The 11,918-nt window shown below is 56.9% G+C and overlaps 1 protein-coding gene across 1 annotated transcript; it reads right to left on the minus strand.

Annotated features, from left to right (window-relative positions):
- On the minus strand, positions 907 to 7,864 carry BSG (basigin (Ok blood group)). Its single transcript, XM_018050513.1, has 7 exons — positions 7,628 to 7,864; positions 3,040 to 3,196; positions 2,683 to 2,765; positions 2,175 to 2,588; positions 1,799 to 1,823; positions 1,610 to 1,676; positions 907 to 1,521 (listed from the first exon to the last, which is right to left on the minus strand). The coding sequence occupies exons 1-6, from the start codon at positions 7,848 to 7,850 to the stop codon at positions 1,613 to 1,615; spliced, it is 966 nt and encodes a 321-aa protein (XP_017906002.1). The 5' UTR covers positions 7,851 to 7,864; the 3' UTR covers positions 907 to 1,521; positions 1,610 to 1,612.

The following is an 11,918-nucleotide window of genomic DNA, read 5'->3' on the forward strand; positions in this document are numbered from 1 at the left end:
AATGCTTCCCTTGTAGCTCAGTTGGTAAACAGTATACCTGCAATGCAGGAGACCCGGGTTCAATCCCTGGGTCAGGAAGATCCCCTTCAGGAAATGGCAACCCACTCCAGTATTCTTGCCGGGAGAATCCCATTGACAGAAGAGCCTGGCAAGCTAGTCTGTGGGGTCACAAGAGGTGGACACGACTTAGCGACTAAACCACCACCACCAGATCTCCAGCTTCTCTGGAAATATGGGAAAAGCCAGCCCAACACTGAGACCCCTGCCTCTCCTGAAAAGCAGGGGTCCGAGCCCCTCATCCAGACCTGAAGGTCTGCAGGCCTCCAGAGGGCACCTGGGGGACCATACAACCCTGCGGCTCAGGTTGCCTATGCCCAGGGTTTGGCTCCACTCATGCTTCCCCATTTGGCCCAGCTACTAGGGTACAGGATGGGCAAGCAGGCAACCCTCTTCTCCCCCTGGAGGGTCTCAGGGCATTGGCCCTGCCCCTCCTTGAGTCCCCCACCCCACCCACTATGCTTTCTGGACAGACTTTCAGCTCGAATGAGGCCCACCAAGACACGGAGTGGTCTGCCAAGGAAGGGCGTGCCTGGCAGCTGGGGTGAGGGCTGCCTGACCTGGGGGCCCTGTGGGAAGGATGCCTTGGTTTTGCCCAGGTTCCCTTCGAAGGACATAAACAGGCTTATTAGAAGGGCTGCTGCCTGAAGAGCCAGCGGGTGACTCCAGTTCTGCTGCAGGGCTCCTCCCATCCCTTCCCACCTTTTCCCCTCACCTAGGCCCCAGCACTCCAGCCATTATGCTCTAGTCTCCGCATGTTTTAGTGCTCAGCCTCACCATCTAAACCTCCCCATCTCCCAAGCTCTCGTAGTGAGCCCCAGGCCCCGCATAGACACACAACAGAGGACGGAGGATAAGGGTCAGACTTTATTGTGAGCAGGATGGTAGGGAGTGGGGCTAAGGCCCAGCACAGCGGCTCTGAGACTGTCGGCCAGACTACCTCCCTCCGTGTGTGCAGACGGGGTTGGTGAGGCAGATGCCCTTAAGGCCGCCACGTGGTCAGACCTGCAGTGACCTGACAACACTGGCTCCACACGGCAGGACGCTTGGCACGGCACACAGCCTGGGACCTTCCTGTGACCTTCCACAAAGGGCAGGGGCCTGGCTCCAGCCCAGCCCAGCCCAGCCCAGCAGCCTCAGAGGTGGACCTGGGGCAGGAGCCTTCACCCCGCCCTGTGAATAGATCAGGACACCAATACCCCAGGGGACCAGTGGGATGGGGGGGTGCAGCAGGAGCCTTACACAAACCTCATGAGGCCTGGGGTGCTCACTAGATGTTTAAACAAGAAAAGCAAAGCCCCTAAGGAGCAGAATTCTACACATAGAAAACCCTACTTCAGTTTTTAAAAAAGGAGAGAAAATGTGTAGTCTGAATGTACAACACGGTCTACTTTCGCTGGGGGGTTTCCAGAGAGGGAAGAGCGTGGGGCTGTTCTCTGCGCTGCCTGTAGACTCATCCTGGTCCTGTGGGAAGTGGGGACTCAGACCAGCCCAGGAGCAGGGCCCCAGCCCCGCCCCAGCCCCAGATGCCATGCCCTCCCCTCCCCTTCACCTCTCAGCTGGAGTTCCTCAGGCGAACATTCTTGTCCTTGTCATTCAAGGGGTTCCCACTGCTCTTCCTGGGGGCAAAGGAGACCTCAGGAAGAGGGACTGCTGGGACTCCCTGCTCCTTCTACCCCCTCTCCTTGGATCAGGGTCCCAGCCCCTCCCCTGCCCACCCACTCCACAGCAGGGGACTTACAGTGGAGCAGAGCCTATGTCTTCATCTGAGCAGAGCAGAGGCGGCCACATGCAAGAGAAGGGGCAGGCGTCAGGGGTTCCCCACACCAGACCCCTCACTGGGTGGCCCTAACACACAGCACTCTGCCCTCAGCCGCCCCTGGGACAGGAACCCTCGCATGGGCTGTCTGGGGTCTTGGTGGGTCTGGTACCCTGGAGCACCCCCGCAGGCAGGCACCTGGCCCCGAATGCCCCACCAGGCAGCCCAGTGAGGAGGAGAGGGGAGGTGAGGTCTCCTGGGCCAGAAGACTCCCTGCCAGGGAAGGGAGCACATCCCCCCGGAGAGGCCCAGGGTCCCCCACCCAGGAGGGAGTGGAGGGACTGTGGCACCGGCTCACCATCCAGGACCTCGTCTGGCTTCCGCCTCTTCTCATAGATGAAGATGATGGTGACCAGCACAAGCACCTCGGCCACGATGCCCAGGAAGGGCCAAAGGGCAGCGAAGCGGTTGCGCACGCGCAACGTGATGGCCGCCTGGCTGGTGCCCTCCAAGCTGGTGCCGTTGCACACGTACTTGCCGGGGTCCTCCTTCAGGTCCACGTTGGGGATGTGCAGCTCTGTGCGGCTCTCCGAGGAGACCACGAAGAACTTGCTCTGGGTGCTGTTGGTGATGACCTGGTCCCCAGACTCGCTCTCCTTGTACCACAGCCAGTTGATGACCGGCGGGAAGGAGTCCGATTTGCAGACCAGGATCACAGTCTCCCCCTCTGTGGCGTGCTCTGACTTCTTCACAGCCTTGATGCTGGGGGGTCCTGCGGGGAAGAGGGCAGTCTGGAGCCTGACCCCCAGCCAGAGATGGAGGTGGAGCTGCCCTGCCCCAGCCCCCAAGGTGGGATCTGCGCCTACCCCTCACTTCCAGATCGGTGCGGCCCGCGTGCTCCGGAAGGAAGATGCAGGAGTACTGGCCTGAGCGGTCTTCCGAGTCCACCCTGCAAGCAGATGCAGGGAGCAGGCTGAAGAGGGCGGGTTCCCAGGGAGGAGGCACTACACCCAGGAGCCCTGGCCTGGCCACCGTCCAAGCCCATGGCAGCTTCTGCAGCTGCTCCCTGCGGGGCCCAGGGCCCAGCGAGCCAGAAGTGGGGGACCCCAATCCACAGGAAGCAGGAAGGGTCTTGAAGGTGGTGGAGTCTGGCAGCCTGGGAACTTCCCTGGATCCTGGACCTCAGCCATCTCCACACCTGTCTGTATGGTGGCCCCACTTACTCATACTCCGTCTTCAGGTCAGGCAGGGCATCCTCCTTCAGCACCTTACCGCCCTTCACCCAGCGGTGGCCCACAATCTCAGTGGCACTGTGATTCAAGGCACAGGTGAGACGCGTTTTGGAGCCGTCATTGTCTATGTTAGTCCAGATCCTGCTCCCTGGGGAGCCAAAGAGAAATGCAAAAAGCATCAGGAAAATCCGTCAGGAGAACCCATGGTGTCAGTCTGCCATGGGCCCCAGCCCCCAACACAGGGGAAGGGAGGCCAGGGCTAGTCCCCAGAGTCCAGAAGCACAAGGGCTCTGGAAGGTCCTCCCCTGGGATCTGGGGCGGGACTCTGGGGGAATGGTCCGCAGGTGTCAGGGAAGCAGCAGCACCCACCTCATGCCAGAACAAGGACCAGGACGGTGAGTGCTGGGTCTGCCCCCTCTGGGTGGCCTGGTATGTTCCCCCCACCCCAACCAAGGCAAGGGCACCATGTGGGACAGGTCTGCTCAGGCCATGGGGCTGCAGCAGCCCAGCTGGATGTGCCTGCCTCCCAGGAGGCCACACGTGCCACCAAGCCTCCATGCAGAGTGTCCTGCCTGGACACTGGGGCGATGCCCAGCAGCTGTACCACTTTGTTTCCAGCCAGGCAAACCTCTCCATTTCTTACGACCTTCTCTTTAGGAACCAAAATGTGAAGCCCCTTAGAACCAGATGGTCAGAAGCAGGTGGATGGTTCTGGAGAGGGGGACTGGGCTTGAGCTAGGGAAGGTCCCTCCGCAGGAATCAGGGCAGGACACTCCAGGCTTCCAAGCATTCAGGGAGGAACCAGGAGGCAGCCCAGAGGAGGAGCCGTTTTGGGGGTCAGGCTGCACCTCCAGGTGCTGACCTTCAGTCATGTCCACACCACAGCCCTTTCCCAGCACTGGGAGCAGGCTTCCCGGGGACACTCCCGTCAGCCCCCTGGGATCCGTGGCTGCACGGGGCTCTCACTATGCCTGGGGACAGTGGACTTTGTAATATAGCTGGCTGCCAGGTCATCCACCAGGAGGTGTCTGTTTCTCTGGAACCGTCACCCACACACACACCCCCAAGGTGTCCCTTCGAGAAGGCCATACTCCCAGGATGAATGCGCAGAATAAGCCAGCCCAGAGGCCTCCGGCATAAAGCAGAGCCCAGGGCTGCACTGGGACAGCTCAGCCAGCCGAAAAGCAGCCCAGGCCGCCATCCGGACTCCCGCTTCCTCAATGGGGTCACGGTGCCGTTTGACAGCACAGACAAAGCATTAGAAGCTGGTGGAGCGATTGGAGACAGTGAAAACTCCAGCTGATGCCCAATACCCCAACCAGAGACCGTCCTAAGAGCACAGCCTGCTCAGCGCCCCCACTACCAACCCCTGTCAACACTGACTCCCAGCCACCCAGGAGACTGAAGCTTGAATCCCAGGACAGATTTCACAGCTGGGCTGCCTTCGGCTTTAGGTCCTGGGTGGGCTGGCCGCACGCTGATCCAGACCCCAGCTCTAGTTCTGGTTCGGGAGACATCAGCTTCCTTCCGGTGGAGGAGGGAGACCCAAGAGAGCCCGTGGACAGGATACAGGGACGGCTCGGTGGGGTCTCTTCCTGAGCACTAGTCCTCACTGCCCCACCTCCAGCCACCTGCTGGCTTTCTTTAAAGGAGGACAGGATGTCTCAGAAGTCAGGCCAGTAGGGCCTGAAGCAAAGGAGGCCCCTCAGCACCTCTGGGTGCCCTGCCCCGGGACTCTCTCACAGCAGCACCTGCACATGTGTGCACACAGGTTGTGTAGGAGAATGTGCCTGGCTGGCTACAAGGCCCAGGGACAGGCCCCCTTCAAGTCTAACCACCCAGGGAAGCCCACAGGCAACCCAGCCCCCAGGCTAGGTGGTGACAGACACAGGGGTGTGAGGCTGGATACCACCTTTGCACCACTTTCAAAGGCTTGCCTCCAGTCACCCGTTTCTCTGTCAAGATTTCCCAAGATTGCAAAACCAGCAGCTCTGTGCAGAGCTGGGAGGTGAGTCAGGGAAGAAAGTGAGGCTGGCAGGCCCCATTCTCCCAGACAGGCCCTCGGACTCAAGGGTGCTAGGAAGGAGCTCAAGCAGGTCTTATACAGGCCCCACCCTGCCTCCAGAGAGAGAAAAGAAGTGCCCCAGGCCACCTGCAGATGGCAGCAAGGTGAGGCCTCAGCTCTCAGAGAGGGGCAGAGGCAGGGCCCCAACCCCACCCAGGGCGTCTACAGAGGCCAGTGGGGGGCCAGAATCAACCAGGAGGGCCTCTCCAGCTGAGGCCCTGCAGGCCAACACCCTAGGCTTGGTCAGAGGCCTGCACACAGCAAGGGAGTCATCCTACCCCCTCGAGTGATCTGCCCCATCCTGGATGCCCATCAGCAGGGCTGGGTCCCTCCTGTGCGTGTGTGGGGGGGAGGGGCAGGGGCTGCAGCCACCCAAGGCCACCACGGAGGCTGTGACACCTCTGACACTGACGGTCATCAGGACAGGGCCACGACGAAAGACACCTCCCAGTGCCCCTCAGGAAGCGCTGATGGGAAAAGCAAGCCTGACCTCCAGCCAGCCCAGCACCCAGGAGGCCCGGGCAGCACCCTCAGGACTCACAGGGGCTCCCGCCAGACGCAGCAGAGCCCAGGAAGGGAGGGCGCCTGACCCTCCTCCTTTCCTGGCCATGTGACTGCAACCCACGTTCTCAAGTAAAGTCACCTTCATCTAAAAACAGCCACCCCTCTTCCGTGCCCACTCAGCAGCTGGGCCGGGCGCAGGGCCAGGCAGGCCTCGGTACACAGCCCAGAGAGAGCTCCTGGGATGAGGCAGACAGGAGACCACCTCTGGAAGGCCAGCCCGGGCTGCTCACCCCTCCACTGTGCCGGCGGGGGCCCAGTCCTTCACCAGCAAGCAAGCCCCTGCCCGCCCACCAGCTGTGCCAGGACCAGGGGACCCTGCACATCTGGACGGCAGGTCCCTCCCAGGAGGAACACTGTCCTGGGGCCTCAGGTGACAGAAGGGCCAAAGAGGCCCCTGAGGCAAATTTCTCCTGACCTGGCCAGGAGAGGCAAACACTTCCACGAACGCCCTCACCCCGGGCAGAAAAAGGACATGGGACCCAGACTTTTTGGTCTCTGCCAGAGTCCCTGGAAAAGGTGGAAAGTGAAAATGGAGGATGAGCCAGACACTGCCCCAGGGGAATAAACCAGGACTGACCACCCCTCCCCCCCGAAACCCAGTACACGTGTGTGTGTGTGTGTGTGTGTGTGTGTGCGCGCGCGCGCGCGCGCGTGCATGAGCACGGGAGCAGTCCTCAGCGAAGGGTGATGGACTGCCAGAGGAACGGCCCTCTACAGAGGGCCACAAAGGGCCTCCTGCCCCACTGGCCAGTGAGGCCTGCACCTGGAGGGCTCAAGCTGCCAGGGCCTCACCCAGAGGTGGTTAATAAAGGGCCACTTTGATTATAAGGAAGAGGAAAGAGGTGGACTGAGATCTTGGATCTTAAAGTGGGTCAGAAGCAACCAGGGGAAGCTTCCCCAACATGCAGGCCCTCCCACACCCTAGGGCAGCTGGCACCCTGCTCAGAGCCCACCTGTTCCCGCCTTCCCTGGGGAAGAGACCCAGACCCTGTTGGTTTGCACTTTGTTCTCCGTGCGCCAGTCAGTATAAATCGTTAACCTAGAACCAACTGAAAGCCTCGATCCACACAAGAAAAAAAAAAAAAATCTGTCTGTCAGGCAGTCTGTGGGGCTTTATCCAGGAAAGGCATGCCTTAATGCATTTTCAGGCAAGCATCCTCTAAATCCGACCTGCCCACCAAACACGCTGCCTCAACCTTAAGGAAGCTTGGCAAACAGAGCCTCGATGGAGAGTCTGTAAAAACAGACGGTCTCTCCACACTTCCTGCTCTGAGTCGGGTGGCTCACGGGTGACCTTGGAACACCTCCCCTCCAGGCCGGTGCCTCCAACTCCTATCCCGGTAAAAGCAGGAGGGTGAAACACCGCCACCTCCTCCTGGGCCCTGAAATCAGACAGAACTGGAGGAGGTGGAGTATCGGCCTCCTCACAAAGGTTTAAGTGTTTCGGCGACCCCAGGGGTGAGTGCACGATCAGAGTGAGACACGGGACCTAAATCCTGGCAAGAATGCGACAATACCTCCGGCCGAAAAGCCGGCCCGCCTCAGGGGCCGTCACGTGCAGGGGAGCCCCGGGTCCCCTTGGGGACAAAAGTCCACCCACCTCCCGGATAACAGCCAGTGTCTGGGCGCCAGGGGTTCCCCTGCGCCCCACGCTCCAGCTCTCTAAGCTGGGAAGGCTCCTCATAAGCTGCCTCGCGCAGATCTGCTTCAGCCCGGAGTCTCCCTCCCCACCCCCCCGGGCCTGGGTCTCCCTCCACAAGCCGGGTTTTAGTCCCCTGGGGTCTCCCTCCAGGTTCCGAGGTTCCTCTCCCGCCCGGGCCGGGGTATCCGTTGCCAGGCCGTGAGTCCCCCTCTCGCAGAGGCCAGGGTCTCCCATTAAGCTGAAGGCGAGCTGCTCCCTGGCAGCTCTGACCACCGACACGCTTCGCGCCCCGACCCCAAGGTCCTGACCTGCCCCGAAGCCACCCTGGGCGCTCAGCAGCACGAGCCCCAACACCGCGATCCGACCGGCCGCCATGTCCCGCCGTCCCGCCGTCCCCGGGTAACCGCAGCCCGCGGCACTATAAGAACCCGGCAGTCGCCGGGCGCGCGCACGCAGAGAGCGTTGCGGGGCGGGGCGAGTGCATGGTGCGTCGCCCACCTTCTGCGCACGCGCACTGACGCCTGTACGCATATCCTGCCCGGGCCGACTCGTTCTACGGAAGCCGAGTGGGCGGAGCCGTGTGATCACCCGGATGAGCTACGCCCTGTCTCCAGGGGCGTGATTACGTTGCTAAGTAACGGGGCGGGGTCTGGGAGCCTGGGCTGGGAGCCTCGCCTCTTTCTGGCTTGATTTACGCTCCAAGTAGTTAAAATGCTCAATTTCTGGGTACTTTACCCCAGTGCAAAAAACTTAAAAAAGCAGCGACGGAGGCGATGGGGATCACTGTAAACAGGTAGGCTATGTCCCCTGGAGTGGACTGCCAGATTTAGCAAATACAAATAGCCCGACAGCAGTTACATTTGAATTCCAGGTAAAGGATGAGTAATTTCGTAGTGTAAGTGTTCACTGCAGTGTATGCACAGTGCTTTGCAAGGAAAGTATCATCATTTGTCCGAATAGAGCGTAACTGGTCGTCCTGTATTTGGCTGGACTGCATACCCTGAGGTGCCCGTGTTTTACGACAAATACTTTGAAAAATGACACACACACACAAAAACCCAGGGTATATTGTATATAGTCTCTGTGACCTTGGATTAGGTAATGTTTTCTTATGAATGCCACCAAACCACGAGCAAAAACAACAAAAAATCAGATATTTTGCAGTTCATCGAAATTAAAATCTGGGGGACTTTCCTGGTGGTCCAGTGGTTAAGACTCTGTGCATGGGCTCTAGGTCACGCTGGCTTCAGTAGTTGCAGCTCTTGGGCTCTAGAGCGTAGGCTAAGCAGTTGTGGTGTGTGGGTTTTGTTGCCCCGAGGCATGTGGGATTTTCCTGGATAAAGGATCAAGGATCAAACCTGTTTCTCCTACACTGGCAGGTAGATTCTTTACCACTGAGCCAGATCAGGAAAGCCCTTAAAAACTTTTCTGTTTCAAAGAAAAAACTGAAAAGACAATCCACCTGATGGAAGGAAATACTGGTAAAGCATGTATGTGATAAGGGATTTGTACCTAGAATATATAAAGAACACTTACAACTCAACTTTTTTTTAAACTCAACTTTATAAAAAGTATAAAAGAAAACAAATAACCCAGTTACAAAATAGAGGATCTGAAAACACATCCTTCAGAAAAAGACACCTAAATAGACAGCATAAGCACGTGAGAAGGTGCTCAGGGGTGGGCAAGTGGAAACCACAGTGAGACACCACTTCACAGCCACTGTGATGTCATGAAATAATGAGATGGGGAAAGTGGAGCCCTGTGCAGAGCTGATGAGGAGGTGGAACGAACCATGCTTCCATTCCTCAAAAGGTTAAATGAAGTGATAACTTAAGCCAGCAATGCCAGTCCTAGGTGTGTGCCCAGGAGAACTGAAAACTCAGGTCCACAAAGAAACTTCTGCTGCAGTGTTCACAGCACAATAGCAAAAAGTGCAACAGCCCAGAGCCCAGATGCTCATCAGTGGGTGAATGAATTAAAAAATGTGATCCCTTCACACACCAGAATATCACTCAGCTCTGAAAGGGAGAGAAGCCCTCACACTTGCTACCACGTGGAGGGACCCTGAGAACACGATGCTCAGTGAGAGAAGCAGATACAGAAGGACACACTGGGTGTGATTCCACTGATGGGAAACATCCAGAACAGGCCGATCCACAGACAGGGAGCAGGTTCCTGGTTGTCCTTGTGGAGTGATGGATTATTCTGGAATTAATTGCAGTAAAGTGTGCTCAACTCCGAATGTACCAAAACCCTTTACGCTCGAATGGGTGAACTGTATGGTAAGTGAATCATCTCAATTAAAAAATGGGGTGACGTGGATCAGGAGGCCTCTTGGAGGTGATGACATTGGAGGTTACCCATGAATGACGAGGGGGCAGCAGCCAGGGAAGGGCTGAGCTGTAAGTCTCCCGGCAGCCTTGTTGGAGGGGTGATGGAGGGCAGCTGGCTGGGGCCGAAGGAGGTAGGGGGTCAGCAGATAGAGCCTGGGCTGGAAGGGCATGGTAGAGGAACCTGGACTTGCTGATATGGAGGCGGTGAGGGAGGGGAGGCAAGGACCCTTCCTGCATCCAGCAGGGCCGGGGCCTGGGGCTGGCAGGCTCAGTGAGCCCGCAGGGAGTGGTATGGAGACGGACGTGCTGGATGAGGGAGGCAGGCTGCCAGTTGGCCTCAAAGCACCTCCGGGCCCTGACGGAAGTCTGGGCCCCCTGCCCACCCGGAGCGGGGCTGAGGAGATCTCTAGGCTGCCAGGAAGGCTCTGTTTGTGTTAATAGAACAAAGCAGCGGCTCCCTGCAGACCTGGCTGTCCTGCACCCACCGGACCCCCTCTTTGCCAGTTCAGGATGGTGGTCCCTGTCCCCTTCTGCTTCCAAGAAGAGTTTTTTCAGGATTACCTGGGCAAAGGTGGCCAGATTTAGCAAATAAAAACAGAGGACTCTGAGTTACACTGGAATTTCAGATCTTCCAAAAGTCACTAATTATTCAGTATAAGTATATCCCATGCACTGTCTGGTTTATACTTATATTAAAAATGATCTATAGAGAAAGAAATGGCAACCCACTCCAGTATTCTTGCCTGCAGAATCCCATGGACAGAGGAACCTGGCGGGCTGCAGTCCATGGTGTCACATGACTGAGCATGTGTGCATGAGGGTGGAGGGTGACAGGTCAGTAGCAATAAACTGGTAGAACTAAAAAAAAAAAAAGATCTGTTCTCTGTCAGAAATTCAGATTTCACTGCAGCCCTGTATTCCATAGGCCCTTCGAAATGCTGGACCTTGGAAGCTATAAGGGCAGAGAGCAGTAGCAGGACCCCTGGGACCACAGGGACCAGCAGGGAGGGGCTGGGTTCTGAGTCATTGCCTGCCTGGCCAGGATGCAGAAGATAAAGAATAAAGTCCAAAGTTTATTGAAAATAAAAGTCCTTGAGGAAAGATCCAGGGGCAAATTCAGAGAGAGAGTCACTCCTCTGGGAAGTATTTAATTCCTTTATGCTGTTGCTGCTACTGCTAAGTCGCTTCAGTTGTGTCGACTCTCTGCGACCCCACGGACTGCAGCCCACCAGGCTCCTCCGTCCCTGGGATTCTCCAGGCAAGAATACTGGAATGGATTGCCATTTCCTTCTCCAATGCATGAAAGTGAAAAGTCAAAGTGAAGTCGCTCAGTCCTGTCCCACTGTTAGCGACCCCATAGACTGCAGCCTACCAGGTTCCTACGTCTATGGGATTTTCCAGGCAAGAGTACTGAAGTGGGGTGCCATTGCTTTCTCCTAATTCATTTATGAGTAGTGTTAATCTCTGTCGTGTCCAACTCTTTTCGACCCCATGGAATGTAGCCCACCAGGCTCCTCTATCCGTGGCATTTCCCAGGGAAGAATTCTGGAGTGGGTTGCTATTTCCTCCTCCATGGGATCTTCCTGACCCAGGGATTGACCCTGGGTTTCCTGCATTGCAGGCAGATTCTTTACTGACTGAATCAGGGAAGGGTGAAGTTTTCCAGGTCTTTGTCTTCTTTTTGGCCAATTGTATTGTTTTGACCCCCTGGCTAATTTGCCTCTGGACCCTCCCCTGGGTGCAACAGGCACCCCTCAGTTAAGATGGATCTCATAGCAGAGGCTTATGGAAGGGGGTAGCAGTACTCCAATACTTTGGCCACCTGATGACTCGTTGTAAAAGACCCTGAAGCTGGGAAGGGTTGAGGGCAGAAGGAGTACAGGACAGCACAGGAAGAGATGGTTAGATAGCATCACTGCTTCAATGGACATGAACTTGAGCAAACTCCAGAAGATAGTAAAGGACAGGGAAGCCTGGTGTGCTGCATGGGGTTGCAAAGAGCTGGACACGACTTAGCGACTGAACAACAAACTACTTATTATGGGCTAGCATCCCCTACCTTTCTGACCCCATGAGGTTTTGCCCATGTCTAGTGTCTTCTTTGCCCCAAGGATGGGAAGTGTGTGACCTTCTGACCTTTTATTAATAACAGACCCTAGTCCCAATCTGTTCCTGCCATAAAAATGCCCGATGTCTGGTTATTTACCCTATTCCTGTTGCTGTGTGTGTGTGTGTTTTTTTTTTTTTTACTACTTTTGGTTTC

The sequence above is a fragment of the Capra hircus genome, chromosome 7 (assembly GCF_001704415.2).
Source record: "Capra hircus breed San Clemente chromosome 7, ASM170441v1, whole genome shotgun sequence".
Classification (NCBI taxonomy): Eukaryota; Metazoa; Chordata; class Mammalia; order Artiodactyla; family Bovidae; genus Capra; species Capra hircus.

Bases quoted from the DNA above. Each gene is read 5' to 3' on its own strand.
- BSG (XM_018050513.1), bottom strand. From the start codon at position 7,850: ATGCGTACAGGCGTCAGTGCGCGTGCGCAGAAGGTGGGCGACGCACCA. The intron at 3,197-7,627 runs GTCAGGACCTTG...TTGGCTCCCCAG, and splicing joins CCAGGGTGGCTTCGGGGCAG to GGAGCAGGATCTGGACTAAC. The intron at 1,677-1,798 runs GTAAGTCCCCTG...CTTTGCCCCCAG, and splicing joins GACATAGGCTCTGCTCCACT to GAAGAGCAGTGGGAACCCCT.